Source organism: Canis lupus, chromosome 29, assembly GCF_048164855.1.
Source record: "Canis lupus baileyi chromosome 29, mCanLup2.hap1, whole genome shotgun sequence".
NCBI lineage: Eukaryota > Metazoa > Chordata > Mammalia > Carnivora > Canidae > Canis > Canis lupus.
The window spans coordinates 16194939-16215469 of record NC_132866.1 but is presented as its reverse complement, the minus strand read 5'-3'; the positions used below and the strand labels follow the sequence as shown (position 1 = coordinate 16215469).

The window sequence follows — 20531 nt, the reverse complement described above, 5'->3', positions numbered from 1 at the left end:
GACCCTGGGATTGTGACCTGAGCTGAAGTCAGACACTTATCCAACTGAGCCATCCACTTGACCACTTGTTGATCTTATCAAAGAACTAGGTCTTTGTTTCATTGATTTCTGCGCCCCCACCCCCCAGGTCATTTTTCATTTCCTTGATTTCTCCTTTTATCTTTAATGTTTCCTTGGGCATGTTTTTGTCTTATTTTTTAGGTTCTTAGGATGGGAATTTAGAAAGGAGACTTTCTCTTTTTTTCTAACGTGTGAACTTAGTGCTATAAATTTACCTGTTGGCAATGCTTTACCTGTGTCCTACAAATTTTGAATTGTTAAACTTTCATTTTATTTTCACTTTTTAAAAAAATTTCCTTTGAGACTTCCTCTTTGATTAATGAGTTTAGAAGTGTATTGTTTTCAAATGTATGGAGATTATTTGTCACTTATTTATTTCTAGTTTGAGTCAGCTGTGGTTGAAAAACATCTGTGTGATTTAAATTCTTTTAAATTTGTTGAGCTTTGTTTTCTGGCCCAGTGTGTGGTCTTAGTGTATGTTCTGTTAGTACTTGAAAAGAATGTCCTTTCTGTTGTTGGGTAGAATGATCTGTGAATGTCTAACAGAATCTGTTGGTTGATGGGTGATCTTGAGTTCTTCTGTATTCTTGCTGATTTTCTGTGTAGTTCTATTAATTGTTGAGAGAGGGATGTTAAAGTCCCTAGCTATGATTATATTGTCTCCTTCTTTCAGTTTCATTTTGCTTCACAGTTTTTTCTATTCTATGAATCTATAGCGCTTGTTGTATTTTTGCTTTAATGTGTTCTTTTCTTCAGACATTCCTTCATTATTTCCTTTACGTTTAGAGAATTTTCTTTAGCCATTTTTCTAGGATAGGTCTGCTGGTGACAACTTCTTAGTTTTCTTTCATTCAAGAATTCTTGATTTCTTCATTCCTACAGGACACTTTTCCTGGATAAGTTTCTCAGCTAACAGTTTTCTTTTAGCACTTGAAGAATGTTGTGTGACTTCCTCCTGCTCTGCATGGGATCTGTTGAGAAATCTATTCTCTTCTGAATTACTTTTTCCCCTGTAGATAAGACATCATTTTCCTCTCTCTGCTTTTAAGCTTTTCTGTCTTTAGCTTGAAGAAGTTTGACTATATGCATCTTGGTGTGGATTTATTTGATTTGGTTTGGGATTTGCTCAGCTTGAATTTGTAGATTTATACTTTTGCCAAATTTTATAAGTTTGGGGTAATTTTTTTTGTTGGAGAACTTCTCTACCCTACCTTCTTTCTCCTCTCCTGGGACTCCAAAGACATGAATGTTAAATATTTTGTGATAGTGTCATAGGTCTCTGAGGCTCTTTTAATTTAGTTTTTTCTTCACTTTTTCTCTCTCTTGTTAGATTAGGCAGTTTCTGTTGTTCAGTCTTCAAGTTTACTGATCCTTTCCTCTGTTGCCTCCATTGCTATTGAGTCATTATATTTTTAATGTTTGTTACTTTACTTTTCAGTTGTAAAGCTTATATTTGGCTCTTCTTTATATCTTCTGTTGCTTTGTTGAGACTCTTTTCATTTGCTTCAAGTGTGCTTATAATTGCTTATTGAAGTATCAATGGCTGCTTTAAAATAAACTCATCTTGGTGTTGGCATCCTTTTCTTTAAATTCAGTTATGATTTTCCTGTTTCCTAGTATGACAAGTTACTTTCTATTGAAACTTGGACATTTGGGCTATTATGTTAATGAAATTCTGTATCTTAAACTTTGTTTTGGCCAGCTTCCTCTGACCCTATATCAGAGGAAAGTGGGTGCTTCCAGGTAGGAATCAATGTCTAGGTTCCCCATTCAGTCTCATTTGGCACTCAAGGACCAAGCTTCCTTGTGTTTGGTTGAGGGTGGGAGTTCCAGCTTCCTGGTAGGCCTCATGTGATACCATCTCCCTGCCTGGGAATGATTAGTGCCTCTTTACTGATAAAGGAGTGAGATGGAGTGGGGGAGAGAGTAGGTGTGCCAGGGAGGAGAATTAGAGTGTTTGGAGACACTCATTACCTTTGAATGGTGATGAAAAGTCCTGACTCTCTACAAGGCCTCCTCTTCTACCACCCCAGTAATGGTTGAGGGAGGGGGAGTACTTGCTGGGTAGAAGTCAGGTTCCCTATATGGGCTTTATGAGGACACTCCCAGGGATGAAGTGCCAGGTCCCTACTCTAGAACAGGGCCACGGTTTTTTCTGTGGTGTTTGTCTAGGGTAAAACACTTACTAAATTTTTCTATATCGTTGGGCTGCCCTTTTCCTGGTCTTTTGGCTAAAGGGAAAAGACTTTCTATTGGGGGTTTTATTGCCTGTACCTTTTGGCATTTCTGGGTTGCTGGCTTCTCCAGAACCATGTCTGGGGTATGTGAGGCAAAAAGAAAACTGAAGAAACTCATTATCTTCTCTGGGTCCCAAGTTTGTAGGCTACCTGCTGACTTCTTTCAAAGTGAACTTATATTTGTTTAACCACAAGTTGAGGGTTTTTTAGTTGCACTTAACGGGAGGATAGAGAAAGGTACATCTATTTTATCTGCCCAAAAAAGGAAATCCCAAATATGGTATTTAAAAACAATTGCTACCAAGTTTTAATATTACTATTCTTTTTTCTTAATAGAAGCCTAGCAATAATGTGCCTCCTGCAAAATCAAAAAAAGTACACAAGTTGGTTGAGAATTCCTTGTCCATAAATAATTCAGCACTCTTCAACTCCTTAGGACCTCCTCTTCGGTCAACAACTTGCCATCGCTGTGGCCTATTTGGTAAGCATATTTCCCTCACGTGTCTGGATTATTTTTTCACACATTTGAAAAATATTTTTTATTATTAAAGGTTTTAAAACATATTAAGTATGAACAGAATAGTGTGTACTATATACCCATCTCAACTTCAGCTACCAACACCATATAGTTCTTGTTCATCTGTACCTTTCCACTCTTGCTGCTTCCTTACTTCTTATTGCCTATAGTTTTGTTTGTGATAAAATTTACATGCTTTGGCACGCACCAATTTACATGCCTATCAAGATACAGAATATTTCCATCTTCTTAGAAAGTTCCCTCCTAGCCCCTTCCAGAGTCTCTATACCCGCTAGAGATGACCATGCTGTTTTTTTACACCATAAATTAACTTTGCCAGTTTGATTTAAAAAATTTTTTTATATTTATTTTTTATTGGTGTTCAGTTTGCCAACATTTAGCATAATACCCAGTGCTCATCCCATCAAGTGCCCCCCTCAGTGCCCGTCACCCAGTCACCACCACCCTCAGCCCACCTCCCTTTCCACCACCCCTTGTTTGTTTCTCAGAGTTAGGAGTCTCTCATGTTCTGTCTCCCTTTCTGATATTTCCACTCATTTTTTTCTCCTTTCCCCTTTATTCCCTTTCACTATTATTTATATTCCCCAAATGAATGAGACCGTATAATGTCTGTCCTTCTCTGATTGACTTGTTTCACTCAGCATAATACCCTCCAGTTCCATCCACGTCAAAACTTTGCCAGTTTTAGAATTACATATAAATGGAATCTTACAGTATCGACTCTTTTGTATAAAGCTTTTTATAATTTAAAACAATATTTTTTTAGATTGATCCGTGTTCTATACACAGTATTATTTGTTGCTGAGTAATATTTGTATGATTATATCACAATTTATCTGGTTTTATGTTGAACATTTTGCTTGTGTTTAGCTTTTAGCTATTATGAATAGAGCTCTCTACACATTTTTGTACAAGTCCTTGGGTGGGTATAGGTTTTCCTTTCTCTTGAGTACATACCTAGGAGTATAATTGCTGAGTCAAAGGTTAGATATATGTTTAACTTTAGAGGAAACAGCCAAACCATTTTCCAAAGTACTTGTCCCTTTTTACCTTCCCAGTGATAATGGGTCCACATCATCTTTATGACAAGATGTGGTGGTTCCACATCTTTGTCATTCAGTTTTGTTGGTCTTTTCAACTTTAGCCCTTCTCATGGTTGTTTAGTGGTATCTCATTGTGGTTTTAACTTGCATTTCCCTTATGATCAGTGAATGATTTTGAGTATTTCATTGCTTACTGGCTATTTGGATATTTAGCTCCTTTTTTTCTTTTTATAAAGATTTTATTTCAGAGAAAGAGAAAGCGCACAAGCATGAGCAGGGGGGGGGGAGGGGGAGAAGCAGACTCCCTGCTGAGCAGAGACCTTAAGGGGGGAGGGCTTGATCCCAGCACTACAGGATCATGACCTAAGCAGAAGGCAGCCTCCTAACTGACTGAGCCATCTAGGCACCCCTCCTTTGTTTCCTTCTGTTTAGAGTAGAAGCATTCAAGGCCAGCCTGGATTTTTGTTACGTGTTTTTTTGTTTCTTTTTTTTTTTTTCTGCCTGTATATTCATAGGATTTTTTTTAGTACTTTATTTTTAAAACTTCTGGGTTTTTCTGGGTGTGATTTTTCTTCGTTGGTTTTTGTCTTATATATTTTTTTAATAGTGTGAAGTGGTAAGCTATGTCTGAGTCTGCTTGCACAAGTCTGTTTTCACTACCACGCATTTTATATTTGCTTTGTTCCTTTTATAAGGTGTTCTGGACTCTACTTTAGGAAAGTCAGTTATGTTTTCATTCTGTCTTCATTTTCATCTTTGCATTCCTATTTGCAGTTTGAGAAAGCTGCAAAAATTTAGTCTTAGCACCTAGTCATAAACAGCATAATCTTTTTCAAGTAATCTTCTTGATGTGGTTAATAGAATGGTGTTTGATATGTCTGGTCTTTGAAAATGTCTTGCTCTCAGCAACAAATCCTTGGAATAAAACACTGGGCTGTGTTCTGTAGGATCACTGAGGTGTTCACAGTGCAAGCAGACATACTATTGCTCCATAGCATGCCAGAGAAGGGACTGGTCGGCACACAGCATTGTGTGCAAACCTGTTCAACAAAAGTAAGTGTAATTTTTTTTATTCATTAGAGAATATTTAAAAGGGTTGTGGGGTTTTTTTAATAGTGTAAGGATCAAATGAGGTAAGCAGGCCTATCTATGTAGAAGTTGTCACTTTTTATTTGAGGTATAACATAAAGGGTTCAAATCTGAAATGAACAGCTTACAAACTCAGGACTGCGTTCTCATGAATATAATTTTATTAGCACATATTCATGGTTAGAAATTTGAGTTTGTAATCATCAGAGCTTTAGAATGCCTTTTTTAAAAATAAGATTTTATTTACTTATTCATGAGAGACACAGAGAGAGAGGCAGAGGGAGAAGCAGGCTCCCTGCAGGGAGCCCGAGGTGGGACTTGATCCTGGGTCTCCAGGATCAGGCCCTGGGCTGAAGGTGGTGCTCAACCGCTGAGACACCAAGTGTCCCTAGAATGCCTTACTTTTTAACCTGTTCTTTCCTGAAGTTTGGGAAGGTAGAACTCTCACAGTGCCTCTTGAGTTGTGATTTAAAAATACAAAATTCTTCCAGGCATGGAATTTACCAGTTTAGACAGCAATTTCACATCTGTAATCTCATTTGATCCTCAAAACTGTTGAGAACCTGTAGCGATTATCTCCATTTTGCAGATAGGAAAACTTGGGCCTGGAGATCGTGGCCCTGTATATATCCCTTTAATTAGGTGGCTGTGGGCTAGGCCAGCCCACACACAGGGTAGACTGTCCCATGGCTAGCTGTGTACTATTTTGTTTTGTTACTACTGTGAAGTAGTAACTCTGAAGGAAGGTGTTTTTCTCCTTCCTGGATTTTGTTGATTGAGAATTTAGCATCATGTGGCCCCTACTCTTAACTGACTCCGTACTATAAGTATTATAATCAGCTGCTTTATTTCAGTTTCCATAAACATGAAGCTAGTAAATCACCTTTTGAAACAAAGAACATGGAAGTGAAAAATGAGGTATGATGTATTTTTTGCCTTTACAGTCAATTTTGAATGACTTCCTTTTATTGAATTAAGAAGACTTAAGCTAAATAAAATATGTATTGCTTATTTCTTATTTCTGCATTTCACCAAAGTTTATTCATGTAATCTCCAGTCTCAACATGTGGCTCAAACTCAACAACCCTGAGATCCAAGAATGAGTTGCAGACTCCTCTGACTGAGCCAACCAGGCACCCCTGTACCAGTGTTTATTTAAAAAAAGTTTCCTGTTGAATAAATCTATATACCTTAATAACCGATTGGGTGACTTTTTAGGGTTTTTGAGCATAGTGTGTGACCAGCACTTTTCCCAGAAGGACTTGGGATGCCTGTGTCTTAGTGTAAAATCATTTGGACTCCTGAGAAAGAGCCCCTGTCTGTAACCCCAGATGAACACATTCTTGGGCTTTGTGTACTGCGTTCTAATAGGTTCCTATTATCAAAGCATTTTTTTCTGTAATACCCCTCTTCCAGTTAGATGATTATATGGGCTTATTCATAATCTGAAAAATATCACTAGTGCTTGTCTAATTTTTAGCCTTCTTTAGCTGGTTCTAGCTTCTGCTTAAGATCTGACTTCCTTAAATATTTATTCTTACAAGATGTTAACAAGTACAATATAACCCCCCTTTTTTATTTTATTTTTTAAAAGATTTAATTTATCTATTCATGAGAGACAGAGGCAGAAACATAGAGGGAGAAGCAGGCTCCCTGGGGAGCCTGATGTGGAACTCAATCCCAGGACCCTGGGCTCATGACCTGAGCTAAAGGCAGACACTCATCCACTGAGCCACCCAGGTGCCCCCCACCCCCTCTTTTTATTTTATACTCAACATTATTAGCCCATTATGGCCTGATTCTTGAGTGATCCCAGTGCTATGTACATTGCCTATGGACAGAGGCTTTTATCAGCTCTCAAAGGTATACACTATTTCTTTGACTCACGTGTTTTTTTTTTTTTTAAACCCTAGAGTGACTACCCTCTTGGAGTTACTAAAGAAATAGCCATTTGTACTGATAAAATAATGTTTTCTGATTTGAGAAGTCTACAGCTCAGGAAAACCATGGAAATAAAGGTATTTAATTTCTATAGACAGAGATCCAAAGAACTATAGACTTTTATTCCTTGTTTCCTGTTTTTAGTTTGAGTTTATAATATAGCTACAGAATGTAACTGATGAAATTGATAAAGATTGCAAAAACTGTCTTGTAATACCTTTTTTAAATTATTAGAAAGTGTTAAGTTCACATTTGCTTGTGTTCTCCGTGAATTATTGCACCTTTCCATCTTTTGAAAGGGTACAGTTACTGAATTCAAACACCCAAGTGACTTTTACGTGCAGTTATATTCTTCAGAAGTTTTAGAATACATGAACCAACTATCTAGGAGCTTCAAGGAAACATATGCAAATATGACTCAGGAGGAAGATTACATTCCTGTTAAGGGGGAAGTTTGTGTTGCCAAGTACACTGTTGATCAGGTAACTGCTGATGAAATTAATTATTTAATACACTGTTTTAATTTACTTTGGTCATATAAACTTGACACCAGAGCTTTTAATAATGCATTTGACAGCTTAATAAGAGGCTATCTCATCCTCAGTCAGTAATCTAGGTCTGTTGGGTCACCTCCTGCCTGCCCTTGCCCCCTCCAGCTCTGTTTGTAGGCTCCCCTGCTGCCAGTTACAGACTGATGGTGAATCCTGGAGCTTGTGTTTATTTTTGTAGTGAGGCATTGTGTGTCATAGTATCTTCTGGGTTAGAATAACCCAGGGATAATTGTGCATATTAAAGTCTCCTAAATTGACAAATTTTGGGATTTCTTAGATTCTTAGAAAATCAACTTGACTATGTCAGAACAGAGCTGTAGCCTTTCCCTTGCATGTTCTGTAGATTGGCTGAGAGTTTGTAAGCCTAAGATTGTGAAATACTGTTTTGACGCGAGCACCTTATATTCCACTTTCAGACCTGGAACAGAGTAATAATACAAGAAATTGATATGCTACAGAAGAAGGCACAAGTCTTATATATTGATTATGGAAATGAAGAAATAATTCCAATAAACAGAATTCACCAACTAAACAGAAACATTGGTTTATTTCCTCCATGTGTGAGTCTTTCACTTTCTAAATGCCTAATAGTGTCCCCAAAGACCCCATTTTGATGGGCACAGTATTTGCCTGTTCTATTCTGTGATGGTTATTATGAAAAAGTACCTATTGGTATATTTTTCATCTTTTACTATGTAGATAAGTACTCAATGGCTTTCTTGGCTCCATTTAATAAGCATTATTTAGTTAAATACTTTCTCAGATGAGAAACTTAGCATTTTTAGGGACATCTTTTAAAACAGTCATTTCTATGTTGATTACATTGTCTGGAAGCAACCTGAATTTATATGTATTTGAGGGATAATTATTATCCTTTTATGAGTTTCTCAAGCTTCAGGTCCCAAAAGGAAAAGCACTGTGGATAGAGTAGCACAAGAGACCGATACTTACACATAACATAAGATTGTTCATTTGGTTAGTTCTTGAAGACTTCTAATTAATTTTCAGCATGAAATATATTTTCTTCACATTATTAATTAGTAAAAATCATTTTCAAACACTAATTTTTTAGTAATTCATGTAAAATCTTTCAGGCCATAAAGTGCTTTGTGGCCAGTGTTATCCCAGCAGAGGGGAATTGGAGCAATGAATGTGTCAAAACTATTAAATCGCTGTTAATGGAGCAGTATTGCTCTATAAAGATTGTCGACATCTTGAAAGAAGAAGTGGTTACCTTTGCTGTGGATGTTATGCTGCCAAGTTCAGGTAAGATCAAAATCTTTCTTTTTCACATGGAGCATTTAATATGTTTAGTCTTCACCCATTAATGCAGAGAAAAAATGGAAACATGAAGTGAGGCCAAGTAAGCTCCACTCGGAAGTCATTCAGGTTGTGATGAAAGTATGGCTTTAGCCCTGCTCCTGCGGTTGTTCAGAGACCCGGCACAGGTTCATGGAGCTGGATGGGTTAAGAGGCTAGGTGCAGACTTAGTGTGGGGATGACTGTGCTAACCTTTTGATATTGACATTATGGTCACTTTTCCTGACTTCTACCCATTTATGGAGAAAAACTCAAGAATTTATGTATATGTCCATGGTTTCACCACAAAGTGCATTTTTCCTGAAGAAATTTTACAGAACTGCATTTGGTTAGTATTGAGCCCCAAGTGCCTAGTATTTAAGTGTGAGATAGAAACGCCTTGGAATCCTACTCTTCTGTTCCAGCTTTCTGTATGTTTGAAAAGTGACTTCTGACCGTATGCTTATAATCGCTTCTCAGTTTCCAAAGTATTAATCTTTTGCTTTTAGAGACCCCACATCACTTGGTGACTTGCTAGAAAATTCAGTTAAGCCATTTGTGAAATTAAGTATAAAATCTATTTTCTTTCTTTGTATGTTTTGTGTTAGGACTCTGGCTTCTGGATGCTGTTTCAAGGAACTTGAAGTTTATGTCATGCTGGCTACCCCTTGTTTCAGCCAGACTTTATGTCTGAGAAAAGTAGTCTTGGTTTAACACTAAATTTATTTTTTCTCCTAAATGGTGGCCATATTCATGCCAGTGAGGTGGTAACTAAATCTTTCATGTTACCTAGAATTTGAGGTGAAATATTTTTATAAAATTTCCTGCCACATGACAATTGGAATTTTGACTCAATTTTTAAGTTTGAACATTAGTAAACTGTATTTTGCACACAGAAGCTGAATTGAGAAATAAGCCAGTATATTAATAGCTGTAGTCTCTAGATCAGATGATTGTGATTCATTTGTTTCATGTTTATGCCTTTCTTCTAATACTTGGTATAATATCAATTATGGAAAAAAAAATCAATTATGACACATTTTCTTAATCATTTTTAGGAAAACTCTTAGATGATGTGCTCATAGAAATGGGATATGGCTTGAAACCCAAGGCACAAAATTCTAAGAAGCAAAGTGCAGATCCAAGTGAGTATACAGATTAATATTGAACAGTATAGTGACTGCAGGTACTAAAGAATATCTTCTCTACTGAACAAAAAAAAAAAAGGCAGAGCTATCACACTGTCAGATTTAATGGAAATGAAATCCATTCTTTGATACTTTTTCATTTAGTGGTACATTATGTCTAATCTTAGTCTTTCCTTCCTGTTTTCCTTCCCTGTCTTCCATGTTCATCTTGACATTATCAGAAATCTCTAAAGTAGTAAGTATCGTGACATTCTGGGTTAAATTTTTCCTTCTTTTTTGGGTATGCCAGCAGTAATAATAGGGGTATAACATTCTATTCTGGTAAGATGGTGTTTCTTCTTAAAGTTTTTACTTCTCATGTGTGGTTTTTCATTTAGTATAATGAGAATCAAGAAGGTTTGTTTTTTTGGTTTTGTTTTTAAAGTTCTGTTTATTTGACAGAGAGAGTACATGTGCACATGAGCAGGGGGGAGCAGCAGAGGGAGAAGCAGACTCCACGCTGAGCAGGGAGCCAGCCATGGGGCTCCATCCCAGGACCCTGGGATCATGACCTGAGCTAAAAGCAGCCGCTTAACCGAATGAGCCAATCAGGCACCCCCCAAGAAGTTTTGCTACCAACATTTCATTTTCTCATTGCCCAGTTTTATGTGTTACTGTAGTGTTTTTTTCTTTACTTTGTTCCTTTTGCCAGTTACTTTGGATGTGAACATACCTCATCGTCTCTTGCTTATTCATCCCGAGGTGATTGCCAGGTTAATGGTGCTGTGATTAGATGCATCCTTTTATTATTTTTTAAAAGATTTTTAAAATTATTCATGAGAGACAGAGGCAGAGACACAGGGAGAAGATGCAGGATCCATTCAGGGAGCCTGACGTGGGACTGAATCCCAGGTCTCCAGGATCACATCCTGGGCTGAAGGCGGCGCTAAACTACTGAGCCACTGGTGCTGCCCAGATGCATCCTTTTATATAAAAAAGGTTGATTCATCTTTAAATCTACCTTATTCCTACCTCTTGTCCTTTGCTTTGTCTGATTGGTTGACAAGTCTTTATTGGTTCTTCTTCCTGAAGGATAATTGCAAGAACCTTCTGACTTAACCTTTTGTCTCCTGTCTGTATTCTTACAGTACTACATACATGATATCCCCCAAAACACAAATCTTGGTATGACAGCTCTCCTGAAAAGCTTTCAGTAATTCTTTGCCATTTAGAGAATACCAAATACTTACTGGTCTGATAGTAGTCATAGTTGAAACCATAAATGATGTCATCTTAGGGTGAGTGTGGAGAGGGGGAAAAAGGGAGATAAATCTGGGGCATACAACATCAAGTGAGAAGCCATGATGGGAGAGGTGGACAAAGGATGGGGAAGAAGTTGCCAGAGCTACAGGAGGGTGAGTACTTCTAGGAGTCAGTCATCAGTAATAGTAGCAAGTGTTGCAGAGGTATCTCGTGGAAGGAACAAAAGTCTTCTGGGCAGCGTTTACTGCACTGAGGGACTGTGGAGGTGCCTTCATGGCGGTTATTCTGTGGTCAGTGCAGACATAGAAGAGTTTATAATAAAATGGTATGAGGAGGAAGTTCATGCAGAGTACAGTGGGAGCACCTGGGACAGGCACCTAACCTGGGTTTGGAGAGAAGCCTTTTAAGGTGACACCACACTGAGCAGGAAATGATGAAGTTGCTGGGGGATTGGGAGTGTGTTCTGGGAAGGAAGAGTAGCTTATAGTATGGAAGGAGCCTGATTGGGCCTGAAAAACTCCACAGGTTGATTAATGAAACCAAAATGCCTTGTTTTTGTTTTCTGTTAAGATGACCTTGAGGATGTTGGAAAAATGACAGCTGAAAACAAAATTGTTGTAGACAGAAGTGATCTAATCCCAAAAGTGTTAACTTTGAATGTAGGCGATGAGTTCTGTGGTGTGGTTGCCCACATTCAGACTCCAGAAGACTTTTTTTGTCAACAGCTACAGAGTGGACGTAAGTAAAGTTTCTTGTTTTGTGCTAACAGTATAGCCTTATATACTTCAAGAGAGTGAAAAAGTGAAAGGGAAGTTAACTTACAGATTTGTATTTATTTTAAGATGTGATCTATATCTGCAGATAAGCTCGCTGAACTTCAGGCATCCCTTAGTGAGTACTGTGGTCAAGTGTCTCCACGCTCAGATTTTTATCCAACCATTGGTGATATCTGTTGTGCACGATTCTCAGGTAACGGAAGAGTATTACTGAATTTTTTTAAACTTATAATGAAGTAAAAAGAAATGAAACAATCTTCAGTTTGCGTTGGATGGCTGCATTCAAAGTCTGAGTATTAAAGTGCACCAATCATATTTTTAAATATGTACAGTGAAACAATTAAATTTCTGTAATGAAAGAAGGCCTGTAAATGCTGGAGGAGTTGGTAAAGGAAGTTGCTATTGTTTCATTAGCACTTTAGTTTTTGTGGACTTTTGCAGATAATTCCATTTATATCAGTATATAAACATGTAATCTTCCAAGGTTATGTGTTCGCCAGTTTTCTTGGGACTAGCAAGAGGGCCTGGAAGCATGGAGCTGTCATGGCACAGCTATGATGACTGGGTTCATTTTTTCTCTGCTGAAGGGAAAGAAGTCATTGGCCTCACAGAGGGGAGATACAAGAAGGGGAGACACAAATGTGCCTCCATTAAATTGATTGCCTGGTCAGTGGAGTCTAGTTGACTCCTACTGCCAGGTATTCTAAAATTAGCCCTGCTTGATGCTTAGCAAATTGTTCCTGTATTGATTAGGCATCATTGTGGATTCATTCACAAGATCTGGACATGCTCTCTGTCCTAAGGAGTTAAGTGTCTGTGGGGAAGACAAAGCATGTTGTAAGGCATGACTGCCAAGGACGTGAGTGGTCTAGTAAGATAAGCATAAAGGTGAGATTTTAGGAGTTGAAGGCTTGTGAGAAGCACAAGTAGCAATGTTGACCAAGCATATGTTGTTCTATAAAGCTTAATATTCTGTTAAAGTAAGACCTACAGAAGACTATGTCTAGATTTGAGAGGTAAAGTTTTTGTTTGTATCTGCACTGAAAAATCATCTGAGATGGAGTATCTCCTTTTTTCAGAGGATGACCAGTGGTACCGTGCCTCTGTTTTAGCTTATGCTTCTGAACAATCTGTACTGGTTGGATATGTAGATTATGGAAACTTTGAAATCCTTAGTTTGACGAGACTTTGTCCCATAACTCCAAAACTGTTGGAATTGCCAATGCAAGCTATAAAGTGTGTGCTGGCAGGTAAGATGTTTTTGTGGCCCCATATTCTTAAAATATTAAAACCTAAAGTAAGAGCATTAGAATTGAGATTAAACTACCCAGAAAATAAAAGAATGTGTTTAGATATAACTTCTCTTAATGCAAAAATAATCCTTAATAGAACATTTCAAATACACAGGACTATTTTGCTCTCTCTAATAAATAAGTTTAATGTATCTGTGGTTATGAAGTTATTTTCTGCTATTCGTAGAGTCTGCATTATTGATAAATATCATAGAAGCTGACTCATTACATAAAGTAGGACAAAACCTTATTAAAACAGTATGAACATTATGAACATATGTTTAGGATTATTTTGTTTTGAGATTTTTATTTATTCATGAGAGACACAGAGTCAGGGACATAGGCAGAGGGAGGAGCAGGCTCTCTACAGGGAGCCTGATATAAGTCTCAACCCTGGGAACTCTGGAATCACAACCTGAGCTGAAGGCCACTCAGGTGTCCCTGCTTAGTATTATTGTATATAAAATTTATCCCACCAGGAGCCAGAGCTTTTTTTCCATGTTAATAAATTGACTTCTATAACCTTCATTCAGATATATCAAAATTAAAGTACTTTCTGATTATCAGAAGGATATTTCCAAGGCTTTGCTACTAGCAGTGATTTTTTTTTTTAAGATTTTATTTATTTCAGAGAACAAGGAAGAGGGAGCAAGCATGAGTGGATGGGGCGGGGTTGTTGGTGGCACAGAGGGAGATGCAGACTCCCTGCTGAGCGAGGAGCCCGACGTGGACCCCTATTCCAGGACCCTGGGGTCATGACCTGAGCCAAAGGCAGACACTTCACTGAGCCACCCAAGCGTCCCATCGCAGTGTTCTTTTAACTACATTTTGCAACCTGTCCAAGATCCTTTCGTTAGGATTGGCTGCAAAATGTCGTTCTACAAAATTCCTCCTTAGGTGAAATGGAGGTGTCTGTGGATATGTTTCTTTTCATGTTTCTGATATATATTATGATTGTTCTCCAAAAAGGGTAGAACTAGTTTACACATCTACCAGAAAGGTAGCAAGCATGGCACCCGTTCCTTCATGTGTTTGTACACCAAATAGATACACCTCTTTGTTGTTTCATGTTGGCAGTTTTGGGAGGTTAAAACTAAATCATTTCAATTACTTTATTACTGTGAGGCTGAACGTTTTTTTCCTGAGTTACTTGTATTCTTATGAAAAGACTAGGCATAACCTTGGGTTATTGATTTGCAAGTGCCTTTGCAATAAGTGTTGCAGATGTTTTTTATGTCATTGTAAGGACCAGTATTTCTTCCTGGACCGTTTGATATTTTTGTTTATAACTTTCTAAACTTCTTGGGATATAATCTATATACCTATGATTCTCAGTCTTAGGTATATACAATTCAGTAATTTTTAGTAAATTTACTGAATTGTATAGACATTACCCTGATGAAATTTCTTGTGCCAGGTGGTAGTTAATCCTAGCACCCCAGGAAATCACTCATCTATTGTCTTCGAGATTTGCTTTTCTGGACATTTTATATCGATGGAATTATGGTTTGTTTACATAGAAGTACAACAGTTTTCTATAGGCTTTTTCTTTGTAATGTTGCCTTCATTTTAATTAGAAAATCCTTCTGCTCAGGTGGGACTTTTTGGTTTTGGTGTTTGTCAAATTCCTTAGGTTTAACTTTTTGGAAACTAGGATCTAAATTTCTAAATGCCTGTTATAAGAAGGATTTTAATATTCTTTTAAAAATTCCTTGCTAGGTGTAAAGCCATCATTAGGAATTTGGACTCCAGAAGCTATTTGTCTGATGAAAAAAATTGTGCAGAACAAAATAATCATGGTGAGAGTGGCAGACAAGCTGGAAAACAGCTCCCTGGTGGAGCTCGTAGATAAATCTGTGACGCCTCACGTCAGCATTGCTCAGGCTCTTAGAGATGCTGGCTTTGCTGTTGGGGAGACAGGGATGTTGGCAGAAAAACCCAGTGTCATGAAAGAAGCCAACGGTAAGTAAAATGTCTACTCGATGATGTGCTGGAGTTCAGATGGTTTTGTGTATGTGCGGATGCTCGCACTCTCAGAAAGAATGGATGTTGTGTCTTTTTGAATCAAGCCTTCATTTAAATACATTATGAGTATGTTGGAAAACTGAAAAAAGCAAAACAACTGTGGGTCACTACAGCTGAAGGATCAGTCAGAAATGTGAATTTGAAATTCAGTGAGGTGTAGTTATGGCTAACTGTAATACCAATGAACTTTCCTGTAAAGTCACTAAAAAAAAGTCACTGGAAATTCAGTTCTTCAAAAGCAGATTCCTCACCAGCCCCATCTCTTATCCTCACTTTGACCCTATTTTGCATAAGTTCATTTATTTTCACAGATCCCTTGGGTGTAGAAGAAAAACTAAATCCATTGGAGTGGACATGGGTTGAACTTGCTGTTGACCAAACAGTAGATGTTGTGGTCTGTATGATGTACAGTCCTGGAGAATTTTATTGCCATGTGCTTCAAGAGGATGGTAAGTGGACTCCTCTCATTTATTTTTTCTTACAAATACAGTGGTATAGCTTCTAACTGAAGAGGAGTTTACTGAATAATAGAAGTACTGTCTTTTCAAGAAGGGTCAAGTGGGTATTTCTACTTCCAAGAAAGATTTGGTTATACTTAATTGCTTTTTATTCCATTTTAAGCCATTATTTCTATTTTCAAAAATCTCTTAATAATCAGGGCAGCCCAGGTGGCTCAGTGGTTTAGCGCCGCCTTCAGCCCAGGGTGTGATCCTGGAGACCCAGGATTGAGTCCCACGTCAGGTTCCCTGTATGGAGCCTGCTTCTCCCTCTGCCTGTGTCTCTGCCTCTCTCTCTCTCTCTGTTTCTCATGAATAAATAAATAAAAATCTTTTTAAAAAATCTCTTAGTAATCAAATCAGTTTGGATTCCACAGAATGTGTTTTAAATTCTTTATTTTTTTTAACTCATGAGAGACCCAGAGAGAAGGGCAGAGACATAGGCAGAGGGAGAAGCAGGTTCCCTATGGAGAACCTGATGTGGGATTCAATTTCAGGACCCTGGGATCACACCCTGAGCCAAAGGCAGATGCTCAACCACTGAGCCACCCAGGTGTCCCTTAAATTCATTTTTGAAAATTAAATATAATGGTTGATTTTATTAAAGCATAACGTTCATCTATATAAGTGCACGTTGTGATAATGTGTTATTACTACACTAAGACAAAACCCTGAATAACCAATATCTTGGTCAAGAAGTGAAGCATTACCAGTAATCCAGAAGTTTCAAACCTCCGTGTGCCTCTTTTGATGACTACACCTTCACTTTAAAAAGTTAATGCTTGGGATCCCTGGGTGGCCCAGCGGTTTGGCGCCTGCCTTTGGCCCAGGGCGTGATCCTGGAGACCCGGGATCGAGTCCCACATCGGGCTCTCGGTGCATGGAGCCTGCTTCTCCCTCTGCCTATGTCTCTGCCTCTCTCTCTCTCTCTCTCTGTGACTATCCTAAATTAAAAAAAAAAAAAAAAGTTAATGCTCTCCTGCCTTCTAATAGCATAGTTTTTCCTGGTTTTGAACTTTACATAAATGTAATCATACAATACGTACTCCTGTGTGCCTTGTCATCTTTTTTCACATTGTTTGTGAGGTCATTTCTTCATTTTTACATGTAGCAGTATCCTGTTTCTTGTCACATTGACTGTATTGCAAATTTGTTTCTTTTATAAAGTTAGACGTGGGTTATTTCTAGTTCTGAGCTATAAAATTATATTGGTATAAACATTTCCATGCAAATTTGGTGCATGTGTATATGTGTTTCTTTTGAATATATACCCAGGAATGAAATTACTGGCCATATCCTAAAGGGCATATATATTTTCAGCTTTGACCAATGAATGCTAAAAAGTTTCCATGGTGATTATGACAGTTGTCAGTTTGAGAGTTTTAGCTGCTCCACATTCTCACACTTGTATTTTCCTTCTTTTTTTTTGAGGTATTCTGATAGGCATTATTAATTTTAACATTTCTAAACCTTGATTTTCTTCTCTGTCACTTGGGGACTTTAAACTAGGTGCCTACGTCCCTATCTGGTTCCCAGTTTGTGAGATTGTCATTCCTCCTTTTGGAATCATCTGGTAGATAGGCCACGATTTCATATAAAATTAAAAATTTTTGAAGTTTTTATTTTCATAGGTGATTATACAAGCATATTGTACGAAATTCAAAAATTAAAAAGAGTATATAGTGGGAAGTAAGTTTCTCAGTCCCTCTCTCAATTTTCTAAATATCTTTTTAGTAGTCTATGAGGGCAGCCCGGGTGGCTCAGCAGTTAGTGCCGCCTTCAGTGTGATCCTGGAGACCCGGGGTCGACTCCCACATCAGGCTCCCTCTTTGGAGGGAGCTTCTCCCTCTGTCTGTGTCTCTGCCTCTTTCTCTCCGTGTCTGTCATGAATGAATAAATAAATTTTTTTAAAAATCTATGCAAAAAGAAAAAAGAAGGGTAGTCTACATATGCTTGTGTGAATGTATGTATCCCTGTTTGCTTAAATGGTAAAATACTGTAAATGACTTATGCACTTTCATTCTCCACTAGGTCTTGGACTGAGAGGCAAATTTACATAGTTTTTTCTTTTCTTTTTTTTTTTAAAGATTAATTTTTAAATTTATTTTAAGAAAGAGTGTGTGAGCCAGGTGAGGGGCAGAGGGAGAAGAAGAGGGAGAGAAGCATTCTCTGAGCTGAACAGGGAGCCAGAAGGGTGGGGGGGAGGATCTGTCTTAAGACCCTGAGATAATGACCTGAGCTGAAATCAAGAATTGGATGCTTAACTGACTGAGCCACCTAGGCACCCTTCAGCATTTTAAAGCTCTCCAGCTTCTGGCTGGTGTGTTTGAGTGATTCACCTTCCATTTCCCTACTTTGCCAAACTGCTCCCTCCGAGTAAGTTTTGACTGCTTAATTGTATACTTTACCTCAGAGCCATTTCTTCCTTCTGGAGTACCCTCTCCTTGTCTCTCCTATTTCCTATAAAAGCTTAGCACACATAAGTCAGCCCTCTAAATTTCCTTAGCAGACATCTGTGCGTCCACATAGTAATTATGTGTCCTCCTTCAGGACAGCTTGTATGTCACATTCTGTACAGGCTTGTGTGCATGCTCTGATAGGCTGGTAATAGTGCCATAGTAGGGGGTTACCAAGAGCATGAACTAATAATGACTTATTTTCCCAGTTAACTTTTTAATAAGGAAAAGAGAAAAGCATCTCGTCTATACTTAATAGTTGTTTGGGAATGTACCTGAGACTGTATGATCAAAACATTTCCTAACTTTAAAGGAAAATCTGTATTCTGCATGCTTTTTAAATATTGAATGTGATATGTGTATTGTTTTCAGCCTTAAGGAAACTCAATGATTTGAACAAGTCATTAGCAGAATATTGCCAGCAGAAGGTGCCCAGTGATTTTAAGGCAGAAATAGGGAGACCATGTTGTGCTTCTTTTGCAGGTAAGTTGCAGTTGAAACAGTCTTGATTTTGATAGAAATTTCTGTTTCCTGACATTGAGCTCTTATTTTTAATGCGTATTTTCCTCCTTATATTTAAGCAAATATTTCTCACAATCAAGACTAAATGGATGCTTAGAATACCATGTTTTGTCTTCTCTTTGTAACAAATGAAATTTTATTACCTCAGCTCTGTTAAATTTTGTTAAATGCTTTTCTTTCAAAATTTCTGATATTAAAGTTAGGTAACAGGGAACCTGTTCACTGCAGGTTCATTGTTTCTTGTCACCCCATGCATGTTTAGTGTGAAAGTGTATTTTATTAAACACTTTAATTTCACTGTATGAGTTTTTGTATTATTTTACTAAAACCAGTAAAAAAAAAAAAATTTGTCCTTAGTTACGAGAGTATTATAAGGCGTCCAGATGACAGATATGTTCAAGGTTATGAAGTCTTCCATTCACTTTCATGTTCTTAATTATTGGATGAGTGATAAATGAAATATTTAATTTATATCTGATGTTAAAGTTGTGGTGCTGTAAAAATTTTGGATGTATTCTAAAAATGGATTTTGAGAACTCACCTGGGGATTTCTGAATGAAAAATAAAGTCATCATCTGGAGAAGAGAGCAAATTTATTTGGTTACTTTAGACACAAGTTTTTTGTTGTTGTTGAAGATTGAAAGTTCAAATGTTAATAGAAGGGAAATAATGTTCCATGTTACAAACTTTGTGTTAAATATAGGTGATGGTAATTGGTATCGCGCTTTAGTCAAGGAAATCTTAGCAGATGGAAACATTAAAGTCCATTTTGTGGATTATGGGAACATGGAAGAAGTTACTGCAGATGAACTCCAAATGATCCCATCCAAATTTTTAAAACTTCCATTTCAAGGGATACGGTGCTGGTTAGTAGGTATGGTGCAGAATAAGAAACTTTCTCAACTGTTTTCTAATTCTTAGAGTATATGCACTTTTAAGTATTAACATTTATAATTTTACATTTGAATTAGAAGATCCTGCTTCATATTATAACATTTAGAAATGTATTTTTGAAGGTATTCGCTGAAATGTTCAGTATTGATGTTAAAGTAGGGAAGCAGCTACTTTTCTGTGCTTGAGAGTAAAAACCAGTGTGTTTTCTTGCAGGCATTTTGCAAGACTTAAGAGTTTCAAATATTCCTTTTTGTTTCCACATTTTTACTCATAACAATTTATTCCCAAAGACATGATCTTGGAATTTCAAAGTTTACCTACAAGGAAATTCATTATACTTCTGTTAATAATAGCAAAACCACCTAAAAAGCCAATTACAGAGGATTGGTTAGATGATGATCCATATAATTGACAATAGTAACACCTATTTCAGTTGATTGTTGTGAGGGCTAAATGAATGCTTAGAAACAATTTTTCTGGCATGCAGAGTTTGATTTTAATTGTTTCCTCTTATCACCCAGAAATTAAAGGGATGTTAACCAAGTATTATTAATGTAAAGAATTGTTCATGAGGTACATGAAGCATGCAAGTTACAAAAGAGATACAGGACAGCATTATAATTATAAGGACAGGCTCTGGAACCTACTCTCCTACCTACTGTGAGAATCTTAGCAAGTGATTCAAAGTCTCTGGTGCATCTGTTTTCTCATCTGTTTCTATCCTCTTCCTCAAAGAGTCATTAAGAATAGAAGAGATAAAAATATAAAGCACTTAACGCTACCTGGCATTATATCCATAATAGCTGTTATTATTGCAAAGGTTTCTTTGCATATGCACATGAAAATTATGGAATATTTGATAACAAAATGTTAATAGTGCTTATGTCTGGAAGCATAGATGCTTTTTATCTTTCCTTTTGC

At 37.4% G+C, this 20531-nt stretch overlaps 1 protein-coding gene across 9 annotated transcripts in view; it reads left to right on the top strand.

The window, feature by feature from the left end:
* TDRD1 (tudor domain containing 1) overlaps window positions 1-20531 on the top strand; it is a 53366-nt gene that overhangs the window by 21002 nt on the left and 11833 nt on the right. For all 9 annotated transcript variants that reach the window (XM_072805222.1, XM_072805220.1, XM_072805218.1 and 6 more), the window contains 15 exons: window positions 2634-2778; window positions 4826-4931; window positions 5822-5885; window positions 6881-6985; window positions 7208-7390; window positions 7876-8019; window positions 8554-8725; window positions 9817-9903; window positions 11719-11886; window positions 12010-12117; window positions 13004-13174; window positions 14936-15178; window positions 15553-15690; window positions 18567-18677; window positions 19420-19590. In XM_072805222.1, the coding sequence (XP_072661323.1) occupies window positions 2634-2778; window positions 4826-4931; window positions 5822-5885; window positions 6881-6985; window positions 7208-7390; window positions 7876-8019; window positions 8554-8725; window positions 9817-9903; window positions 11719-11886; window positions 12010-12117; window positions 13004-13174; window positions 14936-15178; window positions 15553-15690; window positions 18567-18677; window positions 19420-19590 (2116 nt within the window). The remainder of the gene's footprint in view (window positions 1-2633; window positions 2779-4825; window positions 4932-5821; window positions 5886-6880; window positions 6986-7207; window positions 7391-7875; window positions 8020-8553; window positions 8726-9816; window positions 9904-11718; window positions 11887-12009; window positions 12118-13003; window positions 13175-14935; window positions 15179-15552; window positions 15691-18566; window positions 18678-19419; window positions 19591-20531) is intronic.